The sequence below is a fragment of the Dermacentor silvarum genome, chromosome 9 (assembly GCF_013339745.2).
Source record: "Dermacentor silvarum isolate Dsil-2018 chromosome 9, BIME_Dsil_1.4, whole genome shotgun sequence".
NCBI classification, from domain to species: domain Eukaryota; kingdom Metazoa; phylum Arthropoda; class Arachnida; order Ixodida; family Ixodidae; genus Dermacentor; species Dermacentor silvarum.
This window is the reverse complement of record NC_051162.1, coordinates 135,289,273-135,313,947: the sequence shown is the minus strand read 5'-3', so window position 1 is coordinate 135,313,947 and position 24,675 is coordinate 135,289,273. Positions and strand designations below refer to the sequence as shown.

Genomic DNA, 24,675 nt, shown 5'->3' with positions numbered 1-24,675 from the left:
AATTGTTATGTCTGCGTCAAAGCAGTGGGACACGGGGCTGTAAAGCTGCTAAGCTGCTCCTCTGTAGTGTATGTTGTCCTGATCGACATCTGCAGAGCAGAGCCACGTGGATGTGCCAGAAGATCCGAGCTTTTCGCGGCTACAGTTGTCTAAAAACTTCCGCGTACGTACGCCGCAAAACGTTTTCTAGCGAATATTTCTTTTTCTTTCTTTGGTGAAGTGGATAGTCTACGGTAACGTCTTCTGTCGCATGTGCTGTACTTCCATCTGATCTCGCTCTCCTCGCAAGCAGAGCGTCAACGGCAAGCTGGCAGAGGAAGTGTACACCGCGGGCAACCTGTCCCGGCCAGAATCGCTCAAGGCGTGCTACTCCAATGACATTTCGGCCTTCCAGTGCGGCTACGACCCAGATGAACTATACCCTAAGGTGTGTCACGGACTAGTGCAACGCATGCAACTATAATTTGCCTCGTTGTCGATTTTGTTTGGAAATTTACTATAGCGTCGTCATAGGAGACACACATCTTCTACAATGGCCACAGTTGCGAACGTTCCCTGTCATGAACTGGACAGTGCTGTTATTATACGCGCGTTAGGTCATTACGCTGTGCAAATATTCTAACATTTTGATCAATATTTCATAAATTCGATGCATTCCAACCATCGGGGCTCCTTCGCTGTTGCAACTCTGTTTTATGCGTCCCATTCGGTTAAGATTGTGTCGGTGTAGACTGAAACGACGCAGGCCATGCACGCCTCCCGACAGGCATGCCTTCGAAGCAGTGCATTTCAGCAGCGCCATTCGAGAGGCAGCAGGCCTCACGGGTTGTCATAAGCCGGTAACACGGTACTGCTCTACGATTGTTAAACATACGCTCCGTTCGCTAGCATACTTGATTGTGCAAGGATACACAAGCCGCACAAGAAAACACGGACAGGGCAAGGGTTCGTCCTTCCATATATATAGTTTTTTTTTTTTTTGCGCAGTCAATCGTGCTAACAGAAATTCACCAATAGTCCATCAAGATAATCTAGTGATACAATCCATTGATTCATTATTGGGCTTTTATGGCGCAAGGACCAGTTCTGGCCAAAGAGCGCCTGTGATAGAATCCATTCATTGAAACCAATATAAATGTATTTTTGTGTGCTATGATTGCATATAATACGTTACTGTTGGCGCACGTTTTCCCACCGTAGTGGTTTTGGCGAGTTAGTGAGAGCACCATTCAATGTCGGCAGCGCACGAAAACGAGGACAAAACAGTGTGTGTCAGTCTCTGCTAAGTTGTATTACTGTGCGTTTGTGTGTATGTGTGCGCGCGCACGCTACCTCATCCGGCTATACATCATGGATATTGTTTGTGGTTATGGTAGCTGCTTAATGTCGCGCACCTTCGAGTGCTCCAAGTAACAATGAAACCTTTTTTTTTTCAAATTTACGGAATTCATTCAAGTCGCCACTCGAAATTACAACACACGTGTGCGCGCTGCAGGGCTTCTGCTGCCCGTGCGCGGAGGACGAGTGCCCGCCTGGTGGCCGCCAGAGGCGCTGCGACTCCACCGAGCGCAGCCCCAGCACGCACTGCCTTAAGGAGAGCCCGTACTGGTGAGCCCAATCCCTACGCGCGCTCACCCGCAAACAGAACGCCCAGCTTGACCGTGCGTTCACAAATATGCGCACGCTCCGAAAACAGTTATCACACTTTCACAAGCTACCACGTTTCACGGGTACATATAGGTACAAGCGCAGTTATGTCGAACGCAATATGAATATTCGCAAACTTATTTTATTTCTTCTCGTGTTTCTTCCATTGTTTGCTTTCTCGTGTAGCTCGTAACATTTTGCACATGATATATATACTGCTCTGTAAATAAGGGAAATGTATCCTTTCTAGATGAGTCATGACTTTGAGGCTGCAGCGGTTTGGTTGTGCTTGGATTTTTTTGTTGTTGATACGGGTGCTATATCTACCAACCTGAAATCACCGGTCATTATATGTTCTCTCCAGTAAAAATTTCCGCCGAGAGTCGGCGCTGTCTTGGGTCACATATATGTACGTCCCGTTTTTCCCGAGCTGTTCCACAGATGAACCGACACCAACTCGGCCAACTGTCAATAACCGCGTGTCGTGCAGGTACTTCGTGACCGCGCTCGCTCCTGCCGTCGTCTACCACGCGCTCGAGGTGCACGTCTTCAGGAAGAGTGGGCCTCGCTCGTGGCACAGCGTGACAGGACCCAAGGGCGTCTTCCTTAGCACCGACTACCCGACGAACCGCGCCGGCGACGTGAGCACGCCAGCTTCGCACGCAGCGCGCGCCCTCTGTGTCGTGCAAGCCTCCGCGCCTACGTGACAGAGAAGCTGTTGAGGGTACAGAGCCGGTGCTACATGCAAGAACGTGCGTAGTACTAAGCTCGGGTATGCTGAAGCATTGTGAAATGCTTATTCATTTATAATAACCTCAAGGTACATGCAGTACATTATAGAGAAGAGGATATATATATATATATATATATATATATATATATATATATATATATATATATATATTATGCTAAAAAGGAGGAGAGGAGCAAGAACATAAATACAACATAAAAACATTATTGAAAACAAAAATGCAAAGATAGAAGGCTATGCTAAAAAGCACAAGCTTAAACATAAGAGAGTGAATACAAAATCAATTTGCAGTACAAAAATGCCATTCGTTAGACGGTACTTACACGAAACAGCGACAAAAAAATAAAACAAAGTTACACTACTAGTTCACGTTAACTAAAGCACTTTTGAAAACAATGGGATCGTTGGATCTCTTCCCGTGGATCGTTTGGAAAGTTTGTAAACTCTTGGGTATAGATGCTGAGTACACAGGCAACACAGGCCTTTTGGAGGAACTCCCCTATACAGCTTCGCTGTCTTTGTGCGTATTTGCGTACATCTGGGAAAATTTTTATTTTATTTTTCAACGCCACTGCTCTCCCGTTGCTTGTCTGCATCGCTCATATGAGCGCATATCGGTGTTGACGAGAAAGTACCGTGCGCTGCAGCGAGTTGGAAAAGGCTCAGCGTAGCCGCATGACGATTTCTGATGCCAGACAAAACTCAACTGCCCAACATGCTGCAAAATGTGCGCGCGTGTCTATATATGCATAGATAGTTGACATTTGATGAGCATTTTTTTTAGAATCCTCGTATAATCCTCTTCCGTTTCTCTTCTTCGTTTTGGGTGGGATACAGCACAGCATGCACAGTGCACTCGTTATGACCATATTGCTGCGGCGGCAAGGCAAACGCAACAGACAGACAGACAGACAACGAACTTTATTTGATCCTGAGGAGCTACTGTCAGGACCCCCTAACGCAAGGATTTTTTTTTTTTTTGCTTTAAATCACGGTCCAAACACAGTTGTGTAAGAAAACAGATGCAACGCAGATGTCGGAATCTGTGCACGAGCGAAGCATCCATGAAATGCTATGCGATGAACTGACTGTCGCCATGGCTTTTGTTTCGGTTATTTTTTGCTGTATCTTACGGCTGCTATGAGTGTATTTTCGAGTGTCTTATGATTGTCGCTACTATGGTATATCGAGTGGCATATGAGTGTCACTAGATTGTATTTCAGTTTGGTTAAAGTTATCGCTACGATTGTATTTTCGAATGTTATATGTTTATTTTTTCGGGAGCAGTACTGTTTCCAGTATAATTGGCCTTTGATGCAGGCAATCGTTACCAGGCACTTTTCGGTAGTTGCAGGGGAGGGGGGTCATTTTCTTTGCCCCTAGTGCCCAGATACTCTCTGCAAAACAAACGGGCCCACTCAACAGCCCACTTCGAATAGAGAGCGAGCACTTTTGCAAGACTACAGCGTAAAACCTCCACTAACTGTAACATAATTTAGGCATAATTATTCACGCTTTCTAATGCGCGAATAAATGCAACTTGTGGTTACGCAACCAAATATGGTTACGTCATTTCTACCCTAGTGCCCATACACCCTCTTCAGCACGCACAAGAAGTTTCACGTACCCCCTGCCGCTGCATCCCTGATACAGCCCTCCCGAGTTTTCTTTTAGGGGCGAAGCTCCTTAGGGCGTGGGTCTGTCCTTCCTCCGATGTAGTATGTAGCCACCTGTAGTTTTATGAAGTGTTCACTAGATGGCGTTCCGGTTCCGCTTCCGGCTCCACTTCCGGTTCCGGTTTCACTTCCGGTTCCACTTCCTCTCCCGGTTCCACTTCCGGTTCCACTTTGCGCGCGTTCGGTGCGAACGCGGGCAAAACGCCGACGGCGTCGACAACAGTTTTGCGCATTGCTGGTGCTGCTGCATGTCCAAGTTTATAGAGCTGATAAAACTACCTTGAGTCGACCCCATGGCTGCTTCGCATACTACTCAGGGTCAGTGTTGCCAGGTCCGACGAGGCGGCGTAGCCAAAAGCTAGAGAAGTTGTAGCCCAAATGTAGCCAAACAGAAAAAAAGTGCAAAATATTTCGTAGCCAAATATAGCCATTGTTATTTGCATTTTTATTTGTCTATACATTTTCACATTCGACAACGGCAATCCTTTTTTGCACAACCCGCCGTAACAAAATGTTCGCGCCGCCGTGACGGTCGGCTCTTTACATCAACCACAGCGACATCATGCTTGCACAGAACACTTTTTGGTTGGCCCCGGTAGCTCTTAAGTTCCAGTGAATCGCTGCAGAGGGCGAAATCAGTGCTTTTATTTTATGACGCTGCAGATAGTACTAAGTTATTATTTTTAGTTATTTACAGTAATATTAACTACGAACTCTGCATTTTAGCTGTCGTGAACACAAAATGATGTTCAGCGTCATCGATCTCTCACGTTATCTCTGCCTACGGCGTAGAAGTTCAGCTGTCCAGCGATCTGCGACGGCGACGTGCTCACGGCTTCTTTTTTGATGAGCTAAAACAAGTCTTTCGCGCTATGATATCTCGCGTTATTTGCCTCATCGTCCTATCTAGTATTCTCATTTTCTTGTTTTTGTTTGTCAATTATCTTGGCCCGGATTAGCTGGGACACACACTACCTATATAGTGTCAATTTACATCAACCTGGCCGCCATCTTAGGTCTGTACCGCGCCAAGAACATGCGTTAAGAAAAGGGACAGGCAACAGATGCCACTCACTGTCTGAATCGGTGTAAGCGGAGCTTTAAAAGATTACTGCACAAACCGGCACACTAGTGTAAGAAGCGCGCAGCCGTTTTCGGCGACGACCACGTCCCGAACTAACCCGCTCGAAATGGTAAAAGCCGTGACGGCGTACAAAGAGCAATGGTAAACAACACATTGATAGCAGTGGTAATGCTGTGAAAACCGTTTACTGTCAAAAAGCAAACCATGTTGATGGCTAATAAAGTTTTAGAATAGGGGCCCCTAAAGTTTGGGGCCCCAAAGAGCTTTGCCGGTGTTAGCGTTGGGGCATGCAGGAATGAAGAGTTTTGGAATAGGCGTTCTGCGTTGGCGGATAGCAGCGTTACTAGGTAATCTAGTAACGTTGGCGGATAGCGTGTTGCGTTTGCAGCGCCATACGGCGTCAAAGAAAAGCTGTTATAAATATTGAAATAAAATGTACAATTATATGATAAGAAAAGTAATTTAGAATTTCGTGTTTTCGCCTTTAAATACAATTTAGAACTTATTCTATTAGCAGCATGCAACTTGTTGCGCTTAGTCTTGAGTAACCAACTTTACGCACCTTCACCCAGCCAAGTCAATCCATGATAGGCCTACGAGCCATGAAATCGACAATTGAATTCGCAATCAGCGGCGTATAATGAATGAATCTTCATTACACATGTTAGTTGAGAGAAAGCGATAGCCGCAATTGCTTCTAGCTTACGAACTTCACGCATTACCATGAATCGAGCTCAGTTTTGCGCTAAATTAGAGCCGTCGCTTCGATGGGCGCCGCCATGTTTGTTGACGAAAGCTTTTGGGGCAGCTTTTGGGGCTCCCGCTAAATCGATGAAATAGCGTGCCCGACGCAAAACCCAAACACAGTTCCCGTCTTGCGCATGCGCAGTGGCTTCAACGCTATTTCTTTGGGGCCCCAATACGTTTGAGGCCCCTATTCTAAAACTCTACTTATTTATGGGGATTTACGCGCCAAAACCACGATATGATTGGGAGGCATAACGCAGCGGGGGACTCCGGATTAATTTTGGCCACCTCAGGTTCTTTAACGTGCACCTAAGTACACGGGTGTTCCTGCATTTCGCCTTGATCGAAACACGGCTGCCGTGGCCGGGAATCAAACCCGCGTCCTCGAGCCAGCAGCGCGACACCTAACAAGCTAAGCTAACACGGTGGGTGAAGTTCATGTGGCGTGGTGCACTGATGTCATCGTGGCAAACATGTTTCGATATTGGCAGGATGAGTATCTGCATCCATGACGTTACGGGCAAACCATCTAGAAGTAAAAGCACCACTATGCTCACTATGGTCCACCAGGTTTGCTTACCATTTTTTCAAAATCAAAATGCTTCACTACAATAACGTAGCTGCATTAAAAATACACCTTTGGCTCGGGGTCTTGCTCCCATTCTCTTTTATACGTTCTCGCATACTTGGCCCACTTCCCCATGTTTAGATTCTTCTCTCTGTGGAGGATCCGATCTTACGTCCAACCTATCGAAATGAATCTCGAATCTAAGCACGAAGAAAAATTCCTCTAGCAGGAAAAGGAAAATGGCAGTAAAGCTTCGCGCTAGAAACGTGGAGTAGGTCGAAAGCGGTGCCCGGCGCGATGCTTCATCCGGAAGACATGGCCATGAACACACTGGAGCGTGTCATCCACCCGTGCTTCGCTTCTTTCATGTCGGCGCCACGATCGCCCGACGGCCCCGATCCTATGTTACTGCTCTCCCTTCCTGAACATAGCCATGTTAGTACAGTATACTGTGAAAAACTCACAACTCTCAGGTTCATCCCGATGCCCGGGGATCGGGCGCCGAACGGTCAAGCAGGGTGTAAGTTTAAGTGCATCAAAGATGCAAGCCACCGGCTCAGACAACGGCGCAGAGAGGGAAGGAAAGGCGTGAGGGGGGGGGGGGGGGGGGGTCATTTCGCGCACGCACACACGCACAGCCACGCGGCCGGCTCAACCAGCATAACACAGCCTTCGAGATTTGCTTCTACCCGATCAGAGCCACCTCTGAAGCGTGGATTAGGGCGCCACTTATAGCCCAAACACAGCCAAGTCGCAGATTTTCAGTAGCCCAAATATAGCCACATAGCCAACTCGTCAAATTCGACGCCATAAATATTTTCCCGTAGCCCAATTTGGCTATATATAGCCAAACCTGGCAACACTGCTCAGGGTTCCCCTACTGGAAGATGGTGTAATTTTCTCTCTCGTTCCCGACGCGCGCTCTCTTTATCTCTCGTCCGTAGCTGTGGTCTACCCGAATGATCCCCCGGTGCTTCGCCCACTCATCATCATTGATATGCTGTGATTTTTTTTATTATCTTTTATTCCCCTTGCGCCCTTTCCCCAGAACAGGGTAGCCAGCCGGTCTGAGAATTGACTAACCTCCCTGTCTTTCCGTGTATTTCTCCTTCCTTCCTTCCTTCCTTGAAATAAGCGAATGCGCGAGTGCGTTTCAGAGAGAGAGAGAGATAGAGTAGTTTTGTTCTAACGAGATAAACAATGTTCAGGTCGATAGAAATAAGGATATTCAAGCAACGCCTTTGCATTCGCACGGACAGCAGTTATATTTGAACGCGACCTTTAACCCTACTCTTGGCCGTTACAAGGCAGCTTCTAAGTGCTCTCAGAAGTGTAAGAGACCGAAGAACCAATTAAAGCATGCACAAAGATACGGTTCACGGTAAAGAAAATCCGTGCAGTAAAGAAAAATGCATTGTGCTACTTTTTTGGTAGAAGTGACCTGGAAGCAATCCTATGGAACCCTCTCGAACTAAATCGAGCCCTGTTTCATATGTTCGCATAGTCGGTGAGTGTCTGAGTGCCTGGCACTGTTGGAGCAAGTCTACTCTGGCCGTATTTTACCACTGATGCGCACCTCATCATCGACGACTCTTGTGCCTCTGCAGTACACTGTTTCTTTTTTTAGCAGCTCCGATTCTGCGTATTTCTGGTGATGCAGCAATCCAGGAAAACTTATAAATTTGTGGGGTTTCAAGCCCCCAAACAGTACATTGGGGGGGCTATGAGGGAGAGGAGGGCTCCGGATTCGTTCTGACCCGCCGAGGTTCTTTGCCGTACACACACCCGAAGCAGAGTAAACGAGCGTTCTTGCATTCCGCTTTCATCGGAATGCGACCACCGCGGCCGGAAATCGAGCCCTTGAGCCTGAGCTACTCCGAAAGACTTCGGAGGGTTTGCGACGCGCTTTACCTTGGTGGTTCGTGTACTGCTATACATTGGGAAGCACTGGGTGAAGACATTAGCAAATCGAGACGGTTATGTCTGTAATGACGAGGTCAAGAAGTCCAACTTCGCTACGTCTCGATTCGATTTACTGATTTACTAAGCTTTTCCTAAATATGAACCGCTGTAAAACTCAACTAAGAGTCGTCGTTTCAACAGTGCAGTAGCAGACGAAGGACGGACAGAAAAACGAATCGTTTTTCTGATGGTCTCTCATCTGCTTCTACGCTGTTCAAATAACATGAATCACCAACCAGCCCGTCTCGATACGTTTCTTAAGAGTCGTTGTTTGTATTTGACGGCAAACGAAAAAGACAACTAAAATTAATACGGAGCACTGTTCAACCTACGCACGACGGGTGCGATTTCATATTCAGATGCGAAGCAAGTTGCTAACCATTTCATGGAGCCGCGAAACGAAGAGATCATAGAGGAAGGAAGGAAACTAGGATGGAGCATGACGTCACGCAACCAGCTTTTGCAAGCCAACTATCAGCGAAGCCGTGCCTTCACAAGTCGGCGCAACACGTGACCTCTGAGTCTGGGCTGCGCTCGGCGGAGTCGATCGGCCCACGGTAGGTTATAAATGGAAGTGCGCATGTTCGGCTGCTTTGCCAACCTGTCTGCGCACATGTTCGCCGCACAATGTGTCACTTCGGCGAGTGCAGCACCCGCATGTGTCGCTGAGCGCGCAGCGGTGGAGAAGACGCTAGGACGTGATCGCGTGCTTTGACGACTTCCTGTTGCTTCAATACTATGACGTGACGCTCCCTTTTTAAGCTTGTCTTTTCTCCTAACTCCATGATAGAGATGTCACATTCAAAGGCTTCGTTCCGAAGGCGAGCCTCAGAAGAGAGTGTTGCCGCGTTCAGGCCACGGCCGACCTTGAGCAGCAGGAAAGTGAGCTCGATTCGCATTGGCGTTCTCGTGGCCAGGTGGTGGCCAAGTACCTGAGCAGCGCGGAGTCCGCGGCAGCGCTGCCCTTCGAGACCCACAGGCTTCTCATCCCGCACCTCGCTGCCGGAATGGCGCCCGACGACCTGCCGCCGCACATGAGGGTGCGCCAAATACTCCACATGTGCCTTATGAAAGACACTCACTTGATAACTTTTATTCCCTATAAGGTATGCGTTGAAATTGCGCAATTGAGGCCGAGCAGTAGTCAAGTCATGTATGTTCGGGCCATAAGGTTAGCATCACTTTTGAGACATGCGTTCCAAGAATTCGATAAAAAACGAATTCGCAGTGCAATTAACTTTTATAGGGAAACGTCTAACTGGAACGTCAATTTACTACTTCGTAACATATTAAGGATGGATATCTCGAAAGTGGTGTCTTGAAATTTTTGCTAAGAAGACATGACATCACTAATATACTCGGCTTGTATTTCGCATTTTCAACATTTATCGAAGTACCACTAAACTCCGTCCCGCTGCGCCACTCGGTTAAACTGCCCTGAACTATGAGTAGGACAGCGCCATAATTGTTGCTGTGTGTTATGGCCGCTTTTTTCATAATATATGCAGAACGGGGCAAAGGACTACCTCCTTGTTCGAAATCACCTGTTAGGCCTTGGTGACGCGGCGTGCTCCAAAGTTGGGTCGTACTTCAAAGCTTTCTGGAATCAAGACGAGCGCTGTCAGCGCCAAATTGGAAGGTAAGAATCACTGAGCGCCTGCTGGGATGACAAGGAAATTTCTGTTACGTTTTGTGCACTACATCAATCTAAGCTGAGGTTCTCGTGCGGCCGCAATGACATCACATCAATTAGATTAGTGCATGTACAGACGGCCACAGCCCAATAAAAGGCCCAACATAGCTAGATTCACCTAAATAGCTTCGTTCGCAATGTGTGCATCACAGCACTACAAGAATGCTTATGTTAAACTTCATACAAGAAATTAATACTGAACGTAAAATTCTGTTCACTTATTCATTCGCCTTTGTCGCTTTCTCCATTGTCGCAGCTGCCTGGAGCTGCAGCCGTTAGATATGTGGTCCCGAGACAACGTGAGTGACGGGCAACTGCACTTCAACGGCATTCCCTTACCGGGCTCATTCTGCTACATACTAAGCACCATTCAACTATCAATCAATCAATCAATCAATCAATACATTTATCTTCTTTTCGGTAGGAGGAGGCGGAACTAAAGGAACAGCTTGACAGTGGTCCCTTACTCCTTTGTTGGGCATACACAGCAGATGGCATATTACACCTAACGACCGTTGCGTACGTTTAACAGAAATAAAATACACGCGACGTGCATTAAACATACACCAGCACTTCTCAAGTGCCTTGTAAATACTTATATAAATTCAAGAACTGCAGCTCATGGGAAAGCACAAACACAGGGGAAATGTCATACAAGTCTCTCGAACAGACGCCATAAAAACAACTTTATTTCATTGTTCGAGTAACAAAACGGATCAAAAGATTCTTGATGCAACGTATTGAGTAATGGCGGAAGGGTATAGGATAAAAACTGTTTGAAGTAGTTAGCTCACGGAGTTGGTATTTCCCATAGTTCCTTATTTCTGGTAGTTGGTATACTTCCTTTATAGACAGTTTTGCGACTTGTGTTATGCCTGTCATTCTCCTTGACAGGCGATCTATAGCACTGCAAACATCTGCTGTTATATAACTGTTGCACGGGAGAAATGCTACACTGTGCAAACACCTGTCTAGAGGGCTCGTTGTAAGGTGCATTAGCTATACATCATGCCGCTTTTTTTTTTGAAGCAGATGTTACTTAGATATACTAGTGCCAGTCGTACCCAAAACAAGGGGACAGTACTGAAGCAGTGAAAGTACCAAGAAATTATAGAGTATAGCTTTAGCTTTTACGCAGCGTAAATATACTCAATCTGATAATTACGCCGACAGCCGAATTGGAACAGAGGTTACTCTGTTCTAAAGTTACTCTGGTTACAGACGTTACAGCCGAATAAGCTTTGGAACATAATACTTCAAGGAGTTATTAGAGCAAAAAGTTGGAGTAAAATCTCAGGTCACTTCAGTTTGGTGGTCGTCTTCTTCACTCTACGGACTGACCATTTTTTAGGTTTTACGAAATTTTAAAAATCGCCTGTTTCAGATAACATAATTTTAGTCCTTGAGCTGAACTATTCAACTAATTGACAATAATTCGCTAATTAACGTCTTAATTACAGCACAAATGGCAATTTACTTATTGTAGCCGGTGCGATTACAAGGCGTATCCACTTAGAATGAATTTCCAGAATGACACCAGTTTGGAGGTATGCGCGATCAAACTTACCGTAAAAAATGTACTGTTGCTCCACTTACTTCTTTTAACAAAACGCTCTTTTGTGCATTGAAGCACGAAAGTAACTGCGACGCCCATGCATTTCGTCCCACACTCTTGGAAATAATATCTCGACACTGTTGACAACCTGGAAATTCATTTCAGGTGGATAGGTGTTGCAAACTCACCAGCCGCAATTCGTAAGTTTTAAATTTGCCCTAAAGTAATTAATTAAGAAGTGAATTCATTAATGTTCATTAATTAGTTTAATATGTGTTTTGATTTTACGTGCTAGTAATGTCCGCCTCTTCGAATAATCCATCTTAAGGACAAGAATTGTGCCACAGGCAATTTTCAAAATATTCTGTAAAACTAAACAATGATCACCCCCGTATGAAGTAAAACAATAGGCCCAACGAGCTTTCTTCTTTCATTTTTTTAAGCTCAGTGGCACCACAACAAAAGAACTGAAATTGAGAGTAGCACTGTGAGAGCAAATTCATTGCTATCGCTTGAAAAACGCGACAAGGCAATCACGAACGAATGTTACAGCAATCAATTGTTTATTTCTACTTGCAAATGCACACATAAGAATGGGAGTGAAACAAAACATTTGTAACGAGCACCAAAAAGTTCATTTTACTTCATGTGAACTTTGTTGGCATTCTTTTTGAGAACAACCACAATGAAATTTGTGCGTCTGCAATAACGCGACCGCTCCGTGCGCTGCCCAGGTTTCTCTCTCTTTGAGGCGAATAACGTTTTTGTTATTATTATCATCATCGACATCAACATCATCATAATAACTTTGCCTTTCTATTTTGATTGAAGTCGTCGTTTTATCAATTATACACACTTCGCAGCGAATACGGTTAGCGATTCGTCGCTTGTTTCGTGAGCTGCGCTACCTTGCCGCATCCCACGCGCGCGTGTACTTACAAAGCACGGAAAATGATTAAAATATTAACGATCTGAAAAGAAAATACAGAAACAGAGATGTTGAAAGCGCACGGAGTAAAAGCGGGTTGCAATAAGAGCCGCTGTCGGTGTTCATGCAACGTCGTCAGCTTTAGTTCCAATGACATGGATGGCGCGTGTAAAATAAAAAGTGCGCTCAGGGCACTTTTTTTTTTTCAGTGTATTGTCTCCCAGTCATCCCAAGTCTTTGTCAAAACAGTCCACAGTCATTTGCGTCTCACCAGTTCCGCCTACTCCTTTGTGTCATGACTGGGCTCAAGTGCTTTCAATGCCTGTTTACCCTCAGGATGATGACTTTCTCGTGGCTGACTTCGCTTGTCGTTACCACAACCTTGTTATCCTCATTGAGTTCATCTGGCCAGAATGTCGTCCAGCACTGCAGTGTTGGCGCCGCCGCAGGAACTGCGGTCTCGGGGCATGAGGACCGAGCACTTGTTGGAGGGCTTCGCGGATCCCTCGGACGACCCGATCTTGCTGAACGAGAAGACAGGGCGGCGCTACCTGACCCTCCGCTACGCGGGCCCTCACCTCAGCGTCGCCTTCCTCGAGATCAGCGCCGACGGGCTCAAGCGCCGCGCGTCCGAGTGAGCGGCTATTTCCTAGCAAGAAGGCCGTTGTCGTGGTGTGAATGGTTTCCGCTGACGTCATCGTGACCGCCATGTTCGGATACTAATACGATGAGAAGCTGCTTCTATGACGTCACGTGACTCACAAATCTAGCCAAAGTACGCGAAGGGATAGCGAAACTAAGTGCTGAGCGAATTCGTATACATGCACGAGGATTCTTGGCTGGGCTTGTTGTTTAGGTACATTATGGCGAAACAGCGCAGACGACGGGACGCCGTGTGACAAACTGACAGGACAATGCCCTGACTATCAAATGGTTCCTTTATTCGAAGCAACATAAGGCAGAGGACACAAATGGCACAACGCTATCTATAAGTGTCTCGGCCGGTCAGCACGGAAAATCGGCGAGAAATCAATGAAGTCATGCATACTGGATGCTTCTTCTTTCTTCTTTCTGGGGTTTTACGTGCCAAAACCAGTCCTGATTATGAGGCACGCGCTGCATACTGGATGCTAAACACCACCTGACAGCTAGGTGTAAAACTCGGAACAGAACTAAAGGTAAACGATTACAACAAAGATCGATCAACAAGGATTGATAAAAGACTAAAACGGGAATCAACAAAAACGATTTGTAAGCACATGTCAACAATGCTGGAGTCCTAAAAACAGGCTTTTCCGTGCCGGCCGGCCGAGCCACTTACCGATAGCCCTTAGTGTCGCCTGCCTTTTGTTGCTTCGAATTAAAATATATGCTAAAAACATGCGCTTATACTAAGAAACATTCGTTTAATCTGACTGTCAAGGAAACAAGATGCAGCATACTTGTGCGATATTTCAGAATCACAACCCAATTTCCAGCGACGCTGTTCTCAGTGTTATTAGTTAATTACAAAGCTTATAATTAACACAAACATATTTTTTAACTTTGCCCGAACATTAACCATAACACGCGCCTCATTGGCTCAAAAGCTAAAGCCGTCGCCACATTAATCTCTCTCTTGAAAAGTGATTGTCCCTGCAGGAAGTGTGGCCCCTCCATAGTGCATTTGACGGGAAGACAGTCGTTGAGGACTTTAGACCCTATGCAAAACTAGTCACTTCCTATATGGTAGGGATAATATTTATGTTGATATATTTATGTTGATACCAAGAGAAGGGAAGCGCAGTCGAGGTCGGCAGAAAACCAGATGGGATGATGAAGTTAGGAAATTTGCAGGCGCGAGTTGGAATGGGCTAGCGCAAGACAGGGGTAATTGGAGATCGCAGGGAGAGGCCTTCGTCCTGCAGTGGACATAAAATATAGGCTGATGATGATGATGATCATTTATTGTAGCCCAGAGATTAACTGCAACATTGCGTTTTTATTATTTTTTATCCGCCACACGACGGTCAAGCAATCGTGTCCCGCTGCTCTCCTTCAATTCAGTGCGAAGCAGTCCCTGAGCGAGGTGAGCACAACAGCCTCGGGGAATCCGGTCGTCATCCGGCTCTACGCCACCAACACCGGCCACAGTCCTGCGGTGGTCAGGGCTGTGATTCATGGCTGCAGCTTCGGCTTCGGATCGGCCAGTACCGACCAGATTCCTCTGTCCCCGGGACAGAAGCTGCTCATGCTGCTCACCCTCCGGGTCGAAGGCAGCATGCCTACCACCGACGTGTGGTGCACCGGTGAGTCTCTTTCTCGTGTAGTACGTATACATGTCTAAAGATTGGCAGCAGCGCATAGAAGGTGAGACACAAGAAACGCCACTAGCGCTGAACTAAGAACCGAGTTTTACTGCTGATGAACCGACATTTATGGGTGCAAATAATCGGTTTGGTAAGCAAAGGAGAAGCACAGCATCAGAAAAAAGATCGAGGCAGAAAAAATAACCCATATCACGATGACGCTCGACAGTGATGTGTTAGGATTGAATCAATATAGCGACAAAGCGTATTGTCACCGTCGAAATGCAATCTGTATGAAGCTTGTACTGCAGCGGGACTCCTCTTCCCTAAGAACAGTCGGCGCCATCCAGCGCCGCCGCCCTGAAGCTTACCCGTGGCCTCCGAAATGCACGGCGCGCCGGTGCGTGCAAACGCTCATAGACTCGTCATGCGGCCACCGGGCTCCTCACTCGCGCGTCTTTCTGGACACGCTGCGCCGTCTAGTGGCACTGCCGAGAAGTCTGCGCGTGGCCTCCGCGACCAGAAGCGTGGCGCGCCGCTGCCTCCGTATTCTCAGATATGGTGCGGTATCATTTATCCTATAAAGAACTGAACTGGCTTGACTTCTGTTTAAAGGATCAGGTCCCATCTTGGCGCATCTATTTTTGACGACCGGGTTGTGTGCGCGTGCATCCGTAAGTGGTATCACGCTTGCTCTAACAATATTGTCCCCTAAGTTCACGTGACTTGATTCTGCACATACATGGTTTTGCTTTCGTAAACCTCCAAATTTCCACCAGCAACTGTTCCGTTACTTTCGCTTTTGTCCGTATCATTTTTGTGCTGTGTTACTTAAGATCAATCTTTATTTCGCTATCATGAACCCCGCCGAGAAGGAATCACATCGCTGGCGTAAATTTCGCGCCCAACGGCAACCAGGCCGAACGCGCTGTTCGGTCATACGCAGCACATACGAGCACTGAAATCGCGGCGCGCAAGCGGGAATGTCACCTGCTTTTTTTATATTATTATTATTTGTGGGATTTCTTCAGGACGTAGAAAAAATGGTTACGTAGCAAGCAAGTTGCAAGCTGCCCAATCATGTGTTTAATAGAACGCTCTAACTTTCTCATTGAAAGTTTTACCCTACAGTTATTACTTGCCAAGTTGGTTAACTAATTTTGGCAAATTATGTATTTAAGCAGAATGCAAAAAAAAATTGTGTACCTTGCTTGACACAAACGCAAATAATATGCATTTAGTTGCGTCCTCATAATGTGCTTCGGCATATTTTATACCTTGACAAATTTACAGCGTGACACCCTTTAGGTGTATAGGGGCGCATATGTTCTATCACATTTTTTTCCTGCTCTAAAGAAAAACGTTTGGCATACTTCAGCCGGCTTGCGATAAATCTGGTAGTGGTGGGAAGAATATTCTACTCTGGGCGGAGTGTTAAAGGCTTCCTTTTCGTGGCGCTGCTTGACCACACGATCTATATGAAAGAAATGGAAAGTTGGGCGAGTTGGTGAAGCTGTATGCTGTAACAGCGCAAACGGACAACAAGGCCACGGGCAAGCGCTGACTTACAACTACGTTTCATTCATATAAAACAATGTCATACATATGCGCACACAAAATAAAATCAAGGTGCATTCAGACGGATCTTGATAAAAAAAAATCAAGATGCCAGCCTTCGCTAACACTATCGCAGATGAAACTGGCCTACCTTGACAGCATAAAATCAAACTAAGATGCATAAACAAAAGAACGTGTCACCATCAGTGCATATATATTACCTTGTTTTGTATGAATAAAACTTCGTTTCTAGTCGGCGCTTGCATGTCCCGGGGCCTTTTTCGTCTTTGTGTGTTGTCCGTTTGTGCCGTTATACAGTACGCTATGAAAGTGTTAATGCCTCCTTGCAACGCCCAATTCTTCATTCAGCAAGGTTGTCTGGAGCTTGCAGGTCACTGGAGACGAAAGTTGCTTATCAACGTTTTCGCTTATTGTACATGTGTGTCACATGTACTATCGACCAAAAAAAAAAAATGTCACAGTTTCGCCCTAAGGGCGAAGCAATGAATGCGATAGCAACACAGCAATGTCATACGAAGTAAGGTGAGCGGCCTTGGTAGCAATATGAATTGTAGTAAACATGAGCTGATTAAGTAAGCAGGTGTGCTGCGGCGTAAGTAGACCGACATGAAGAGAGACTCGATGACCACGAGAAGGCGCGTGTGAAACGGTGGTGTTGATGAGAAGCGCTTGCCGTGGGCAGCGCGTGCGAAGGGACACACCTGTAGTGCTGCACTGCCGATCTGGGCAGCATTGCATGTGTAGCGTGCGTTGGAAAATGTGGCCCGACTATTACTAACTGAATGAACAAGCGTGGTGTGAGCGCGCACAAACATGAATAGATCACACTGAATTACTGCAGCCAACGACTGTCAAAACGCTGGCAGCGAGCGCATACGCCGCGCAGCGGGCGAAGGTACGTGCGGTCTATCGCTTCAACGGAAACTGAGCGGCAAATGCACGGCGCATAAAGGTCAGAGCCGTGTGGAGATAAGAGGCGGTGCGGTCGAACGAACGACGAGCGCGGTTGTTGGCAGCGTAGAAGTGCCCCCCCCCCCCCCCCCTTCTGCTCCCTCCGGCGCTGGCTTCCCGCTTCCTTGCTTGCGCGTGGGAGATTGAGTGCGTTCGCTCTCCGTGATAGCGCGCGTCGCCGCACGCTTCCGCTGGGGCATACGGCGCGCGGCGAAGATTTTATCTTTAAATACGGAACCTCACGGCGACGGCGAAGCCGACGGCAGAAATCCGGTTGAAGTGTCCATATAATTGCTATCGCAATAAAAAGTTTACGGACCACGTCATCTCAGAAAACGCTAAATATCCGAGTAGCCTTTAAAAGTAGCCAGTAAAACCGTACATCACAATGTTGTTCGCATTTACCAGTATATGCTGGAAATGGGAATACCAGGCTGCGTTTTGAGGCTGCATGCGGAGATATTCAGCTTTTCGTCAGATCCTTTGGTCCGTAAACTTTTTTGGTCGATAGTACCTTAGAATTTAAGTAACCCTGGATGGTAGGAAATTGGCGCGATATCTCCGACGGCTCCCGTCATAGGCAAGACTGTCTTGAAGTAGAAAAAAACTCCATCGACAGAAATTAAGCCTTCGCCATCTACTTGTATCACGCTGGCAGATTTCTGGTGGAACAGCACAACGACGGCATGATGAGTTGACAGCCGATGATCTTTCACTGACATGAGCCAGAGACACTACGTCCTAAGAGGCTGACCACATGTATCAAATACTCAGCGCTTCTTTTAAGCAACTGCAGGAGAGGCGAAGCCTTATCAGCTTGCATGGCATTTCACTAATGCCGCTGCTGTATCACACGAGGGAAAAAATTATCAAAGTAAAATTTTGGGTAAGCCAGAGTGCGACTACGGATACCAGTCCACAGAAACAAGTATACTGTGCTGTATGAATACACTGAGAGTATCAGACGCACCGTTTATGTTCGTATTAGTGAAGTGCCTCTCAACGTTATCGCCTAGAATTGAACGTTGACCAGGTCATTATTTTCAGCGCCATTAATTAAGCCGAAAGTGCAGATACAGTCGCTGTCACAACAGCTTCCTCTGCATATGTGACCAAGGCTGGCTCCAAGACATGTGGTGGATCTCCAATATCTTTTAGTGCGGTGGATCTCCAGGTATTTAAAGCACTCGGGATGGAAGTCTACTGAACGTCTCCCTTTTTCGCTTTTTTCACGTGCGAAACAGAGATTAATTTCTACGCTTAATGCAAGCAATGAGGGTGTTCAATTGATGCGCACGTTACAACACGGGCCGGGTCAGTAATCACTACCATTTCGGGAAAAATATATTCACCCCAAATGTTTGTCATGAATCTGTGAAATGTTTAGCCTTTTTATAAGATGTTCATTCAGTAAAAATGTCCCCGCGCGAACCATGCCCAGTGGCTCTTGAAAGCGACGGCCATCGTATCATCACGTCCAGGAATGTGCTCATCAGGCCAAAAAGTCACTGCCTCTGCTATCTGGACTGTCAATGCACGGTACGTTGTATTGCTGCGCGTAGATCTCAAAAAAAAAAAAAACAATTACCCTGACCTAAATATTTCCCTACATTTACAAACTGATCAGTGAATTGACCTAAATATTTCCTTACATTTACAAACTGATCAGTGAATACTATCCTCTTCCAGGTTTCTACAAACATTGCGCACCCCACAGAAGACCACTCCGTCTAAAAAAAATGTCGCAGTTTCGCCCGAAAGGCGAAGCATTGATTGCGATAGCAAATTAGTAGACATCTATACGAAGTAAGAATAGTAGTTTTATTGGCCGTATAAACTTGTAAACATTCGATTACTACATTAACAAGCATGGTTTCACGCGCGCACAAGGAAACATGAATGCATCTCACTCGGTGACCGCGGAAACTGGCTGTCAAAACGATGGGGTGAGTCAGCGCAGCAGCAGCAGCGAGCGAATTGAGCTGCGTATTACCTCTCGCTTCAACGCGAACCCTGACAGATCCCCATCGCAGATCACTTTCAAGATAGGGTTCGTGTAGCTGCGCCATACGCAGCAGCCACCGGAGTAGAACGCCCCCCTCCTCCCCCCCCCCCCCCCCCCCCCCCCGATGCCTTGCGCGCGACGAAGATCGCTTTCAAGATAGGGCCCACGCGGCCACGCCATACGCAGCAGCCGCCGGAGTAAAACGCCCCCTCCCTCCCCTCCCCCCAGTGCCTTGCACGCGATGGAAGACGGTGCGCCTCCTCCCCGCATTCCTCACTAGAGCGCGCGAGATTGAGCCGCCATCGTCGGCTATTCCTCGCACGCTTTCACTCGCACGTACAACATAGGGCGCGCGGCGACGATGTTATCACCCTTGGACTTTATACAGAACGTCACGCCGACGGCAACGATGACGGCAGAAATGCGCCTGGAGTGTCCACATAATTGCTATCGCAATAAAATTAGCTTGGCGGAGCGACCTTGGGCCTGGATATCGCTTAGACACCTCGCCTTTTAGTGAAGACGTTGTCGAGTTTCGCTACGATCACATTCACAGCCAGCTATCGAATGCCGTATCGTAGTTCCGGAACGTCAGAACGCGGCGGAACAATCAAAGATTCAATATGCGTATTTCGCCAATATGCGTATTTCGTATTTACCTCAACAGCACTTGTGACAGAACTTATCAAGCTACGCCTTGGCATCATTTTAACAGCAAATGTTATCGGCAGCTGTAAAGGTTCCCCCATTGAAATAAGACGAACCCTTTAAACGCGCAGGAACTAATCGCGGTATCTATGACAGCCACGAGTAGCGTCAGTTCCGGCGGCCGCCATTCTCGGCGAGAAGTGCGGCATGCGTAGGGCGCTGAACCATGCAGTCACTTGCGTCGGACATTCTCGAAAAAAAGGGAAGGAATGCGCACTACCATTTATAGAACGAACTGCAGAACCTCCGTTAGATTTCACAAGACATAAACGAAGCTACCGATAACTATAGGCGGGCTTCCCTCTCGTTAAGCGCAGTATGAACATTATATAGAAATTACGTATATTCGATCGTCTACCGACAGGACTGCGTCATAACAGCCATCGCGCAGTCAAGTTTTGCAGCTAGTGTATGTCTGAAAATAAAAGAAGGAAGACGAATTAACGGATCGCAGCAATGACATCGGTTCATACAATGCTCTTTCCTTCCCTGTGAAGGTTGGATTTTTTAAAGGAACCTTCATACGCGCAAACACATATATGCGAATCCATTATCCATTTTACAAATATATAAAACGCATTTTCAAAAGGATAGCCCATCTTCTTGAGTGTCACGTGCACTGTTGTTCAACAAGCAAACTTAATTTGCGAAAGTTTCATTGCTCCGCTGTTTGCGAATAAAAACACTTGCCAATTGCTTGTTTGTTTTTTTTTTTTTTTTTCTAAATAGGGCGGCTGTTCTGGTCGTTATTGATTAAACATGGTTTCTCTGCAAAATTGGTAGTTTCGCTTCCTGTTTTGTAAAGCTTTTCATTTTCTACCCCTTTCGGTTACGGTGTCTCCATATGGAGATCCGACATACTGCCATAGGTCACTTTAGTACAGAGGTTAACCTAAACCAAAGGGAATTTAGAAGGCGCACTACGAAGTTTGACGAGAAGCTTAATGAGTTGCTCCGAGTTGTATCACCGCAGTCAACTCGTGCTTTTTAATGCATCAGAAGATCGTCAAGCCAATAATAACCGATTCATTTAATCGCAACAACAATGTCAGATCTTTTCGTGATATAGAGCGTCAATTATGCAACTTCAACATCCGTAATTAATTATGTTTTGTAATTACGAAGACAGGGCTGAATTTAATTAAATATTCTTGCTACAGGGCCAAAGTTTTTCTGCAATGTTTGCGCCATATTTCCAGCAAAATATGTAAAGTTGTAGGCCTTAACTCTTTCGTTACCGCGCCTATAGAACATGGGTCACCGGTGACCCATAGGCTCCGCGCGAAAATTTAAAAATACCGGCGCTCCTATGGACTAGCTGCGCCATCTAGCGCATTTTCTAAGCACTTATCTTTGATTTCTTGCGTAGTTTGTTCTTTTTCCGCGCGGCGGCGATTTTTAACGGCGGTTCAAAGTGCGCGGTTCGCTTGTTTTGCTCACGAAGATGGCTGACGATCCGGCCGCCGGACCCGTGCGCTAACAACGTCCTTCTGGCGATTCTGTCGTGCCTGCAAGTGATTATTCTGCAGTTTCTAGCAGCAGTGACTCTGAAGATGATATCTAATCGTCGAATTTTAGTTCGGGCGACGGAAACTCGCAAAACAAGCCCGGATCGTCGTCAGCTGTTCGGCAGTAATCTAGCACTTGACAGGTGACAGATTTTTTAGGCCGCTTGAGATGTCCTAAGGATGTTGGCAATATTATATCTCTAATTTACGGTGTCTCTACAGTATATGGCGGATATCTGTTGCCATCAGCCTAGCAGGGAGTCATGTTTAGCCCAAGAAGAGAACCCCGCCTCGCAATGATGCTGCGCAGTGAAGCAAAGCGGCTCACAAAAGCGATCGACGTTTTTGTGGTGTTTTTCACAGCGGAGGTAATAAATAGGATTGCTTGAACACAAATAAGTATGCGTGGACGTAAATCCTGAAGAAGCAGTCCTATGGGGTACAAGTTGTGGGTGCTCGCTGACCCTCAGACAGGCTACACCATACAATTTTATGTGTACACGGGCAAGCGAGAGAAAGCAAGTGCAATCAATATTAGAAAAGCGGAGAAGATGCAAGAAGTCCTATCAGGACAAGGAAGTTGACCATAAAACAATGTCATCTGTAAAACTGGCAACGTTTGCTTGTGTTTCTCTACAGCCAAAAACTGTTTTGCCCAGTGCCATGCCAACCTTAGGAATATATTTTTTTCCCACATCTTAGAGCTTTGAGATATGGTTGTAGATTTTGTTGCCACTACTAAACATTGTATTATGAAGCTATATTTGTTGCTTACACATTTTGCAATTTCTTTTTTTCGGTAAAGGCATACCTTACGCTGTTTTGGTGCCATGTTCAGAGTTATGTTTGGTATTTGGGATTTTTTTATGACTTAAAATTTAGCATAAATTTGTAAAATACCCATGGTTCAACAGCTCATTTCTTTCTTTCTTTACTGATATCTATTGCAGTATGGTGCTTAAAAAATTTGTAGTGGAAAAAATTATCATTGCGGCACCTGATGGGACAAGGCACTTTCCACTATGCGGAAAATAAAAATTTGTAACTCATATGATTTATGAGCTAGACAATTCAAACTTTCCTCTTTTATGTACAATTGATTAACAAACATTTTGTATATTTCACATTATTTTTCTTTTTTTCTCCTTTTGTGTTATGAGCACCACATTGGAAATGTTCTGTGCAATTTTCAATGAATCTTGTTTTTCATGAATATTATTACTTGTTACACCTTAATATTTGTTTTTAAAAGTAATGTCGTTAGAAAATACGTTTATTTAGCTTTGTATTGATATGTAGCATGACAGTGTAACCATGATAATATGTACTACACAAAATAATTACGAAAACCTACAAAAAGTGGCACATTTTCCCACGGTAACGAAAGAGTTAAACACACTAAATCATAATTCGTGACTGAAGTGGCTACGGGGAGGGGGGGGGGGGGGGGGGGGGGGGGTCGTGCTCTTCTCGGCCGTAGCGTGCTGTTTTTAAATTTTAGAGCATAGTTTATTGGTCAGCAAGTTGCTTGCTCAGCTCAGTCGAATCTGTCTTCCTGATATTTCGATTTTCAGCTAAAGCGAGTCAGCAGAACTCACAATCGGATTATCAGTAATGGAAGCAAGCATGCATGGTTTCGCGGAAAACTTTGTTTACTCCTCAATGTTATGTTCATACCAAACTAATAAAAATAAAAAGTAGGCGAGTCGATACAAGTGCATTACCCGCAAAGTACCGAGTAAATATAAAACGACAGACCTGGGTAATGCGGAAACTAAGGAGTACACTATACCAGAAGGAATTTCGCACGCGAGAGTCGCAACCTTCACAATTTTTATGTATTTTGTCTGCGCCTTGTATCTTTACGATAAGCATCGTCATCCAAACACTGCAAATAATTTTAAGGCACGGACTAGTATATCAATTGAAGGAACAAAAGCCTAAGGAAAAAAACATTGATTTATGGGAAACACGAAGAAATATTCATGTTGCGTTGCTTACTTCACATTGATTTGTATTTTCCATTTTCTGCGCATATATGTTAGGGCACTCGAAGTCTGTATATATGCAATGCCCTCGAGGAGAATAGATGTATGTACGGGAAACAACGATGCCTTTTGTGCAAATTGTGGGACGTTTTTCCGTCGTGCCTTGCACAGGAACAGACGTAGTCAACGCCATGCTGGCATGCGTGTAATGAAGCTTCAAGCTAACTATGTCGTTGCCAGAACAACAAATAACCCAAATAATAATTCCCTTGCACAACGCTTTACAGAAATAGTAAGATAACAAATACAGACACGCAACGACAAACGCGACCGCAAATGATTCGGCTGTACTTGTTACATAGTCTCCTTTAATTTTCTCGACGCATACAAGTTTTATTTTCAGGAAAACATCATCCAACCATTTCTGGAATGATTGCTGCTACGGGAAATGCGTACCCCAAGCATCTACTGTGAAGGGGATGCGCGAACAAACCACGTCTCCGCGCTCACCACTGGCGCGCAGGGAGGCAAGAGTGACGCGGCACCACCCCTTTCAATGAGTGGCACCACCTTAGCGGGGGATCGCGCATCGAGGCATCCTATCGACCTATAACGTCCCTGCCTTTCTATGCATTCTTTCTCTCTCTCTCTCTATAACACCACGGCATGTGCCCGCCACTAAATCATTGCCATTCCAGAAGCTGCACGATTACGCGGCTTCACGGACATCTTGTCGAAATACGAATTGGTCGTGGTTAGTACAATGGGCATCCCTTGTGAAGTGCACAAAATCTCTCATTCGCTAGCTAGTGGCACCCGCCGCGGTGGCTCAGTCAGCTAAGGCGTTGCGCTGCTGAGCACGAGATCGCGGGATCGAATCCCGGCCGCGGGATGTATCCCGCAAATGTGGGATAATCCCGCATTTCGATGGAGGCGAAATGCCAAAACGCCCGCGTGCTTGCGTCGTAGTGCACGTTAAAGAACCCCAGGTGGTCATTAATCCGTGGGCCTCAACTATGGCGTGCCTCATAAGCAGAA

General features: G+C 46.1%; 1 protein-coding gene across 1 annotated transcript in view; it reads left to right on the top strand.

Moving 5' to 3' along the window:
* Nucleotides 1-277: 277 nt before the first annotated feature.
* Nucleotides 278-24,675, top strand: part of LOC119463922 (uncharacterized) — a 38,812-nt gene continuing 14,414 nt past the window's right edge. Inside the window, exons 1-8 of the mRNA XM_049656450.1 lie at nt 278-427; nt 1,496-1,608; nt 2,138-2,288; nt 9,944-10,074; nt 10,385-10,427; nt 13,061-13,245; nt 14,658-14,899; nt 18,870-18,967. Coding sequence (XP_049512407.1) covers nt 10,410-10,427; nt 13,061-13,245; nt 14,658-14,899; nt 18,870-18,967 — 543 coding nt within the window. The 5' untranslated portion in view covers nt 278-427; nt 1,496-1,608; nt 2,138-2,288; nt 9,944-10,074; nt 10,385-10,409. The remainder of the gene's footprint in view (nt 428-1,495; nt 1,609-2,137; nt 2,289-9,943; nt 10,075-10,384; nt 10,428-13,060; nt 13,246-14,657; nt 14,900-18,869; nt 18,968-24,675) is intronic.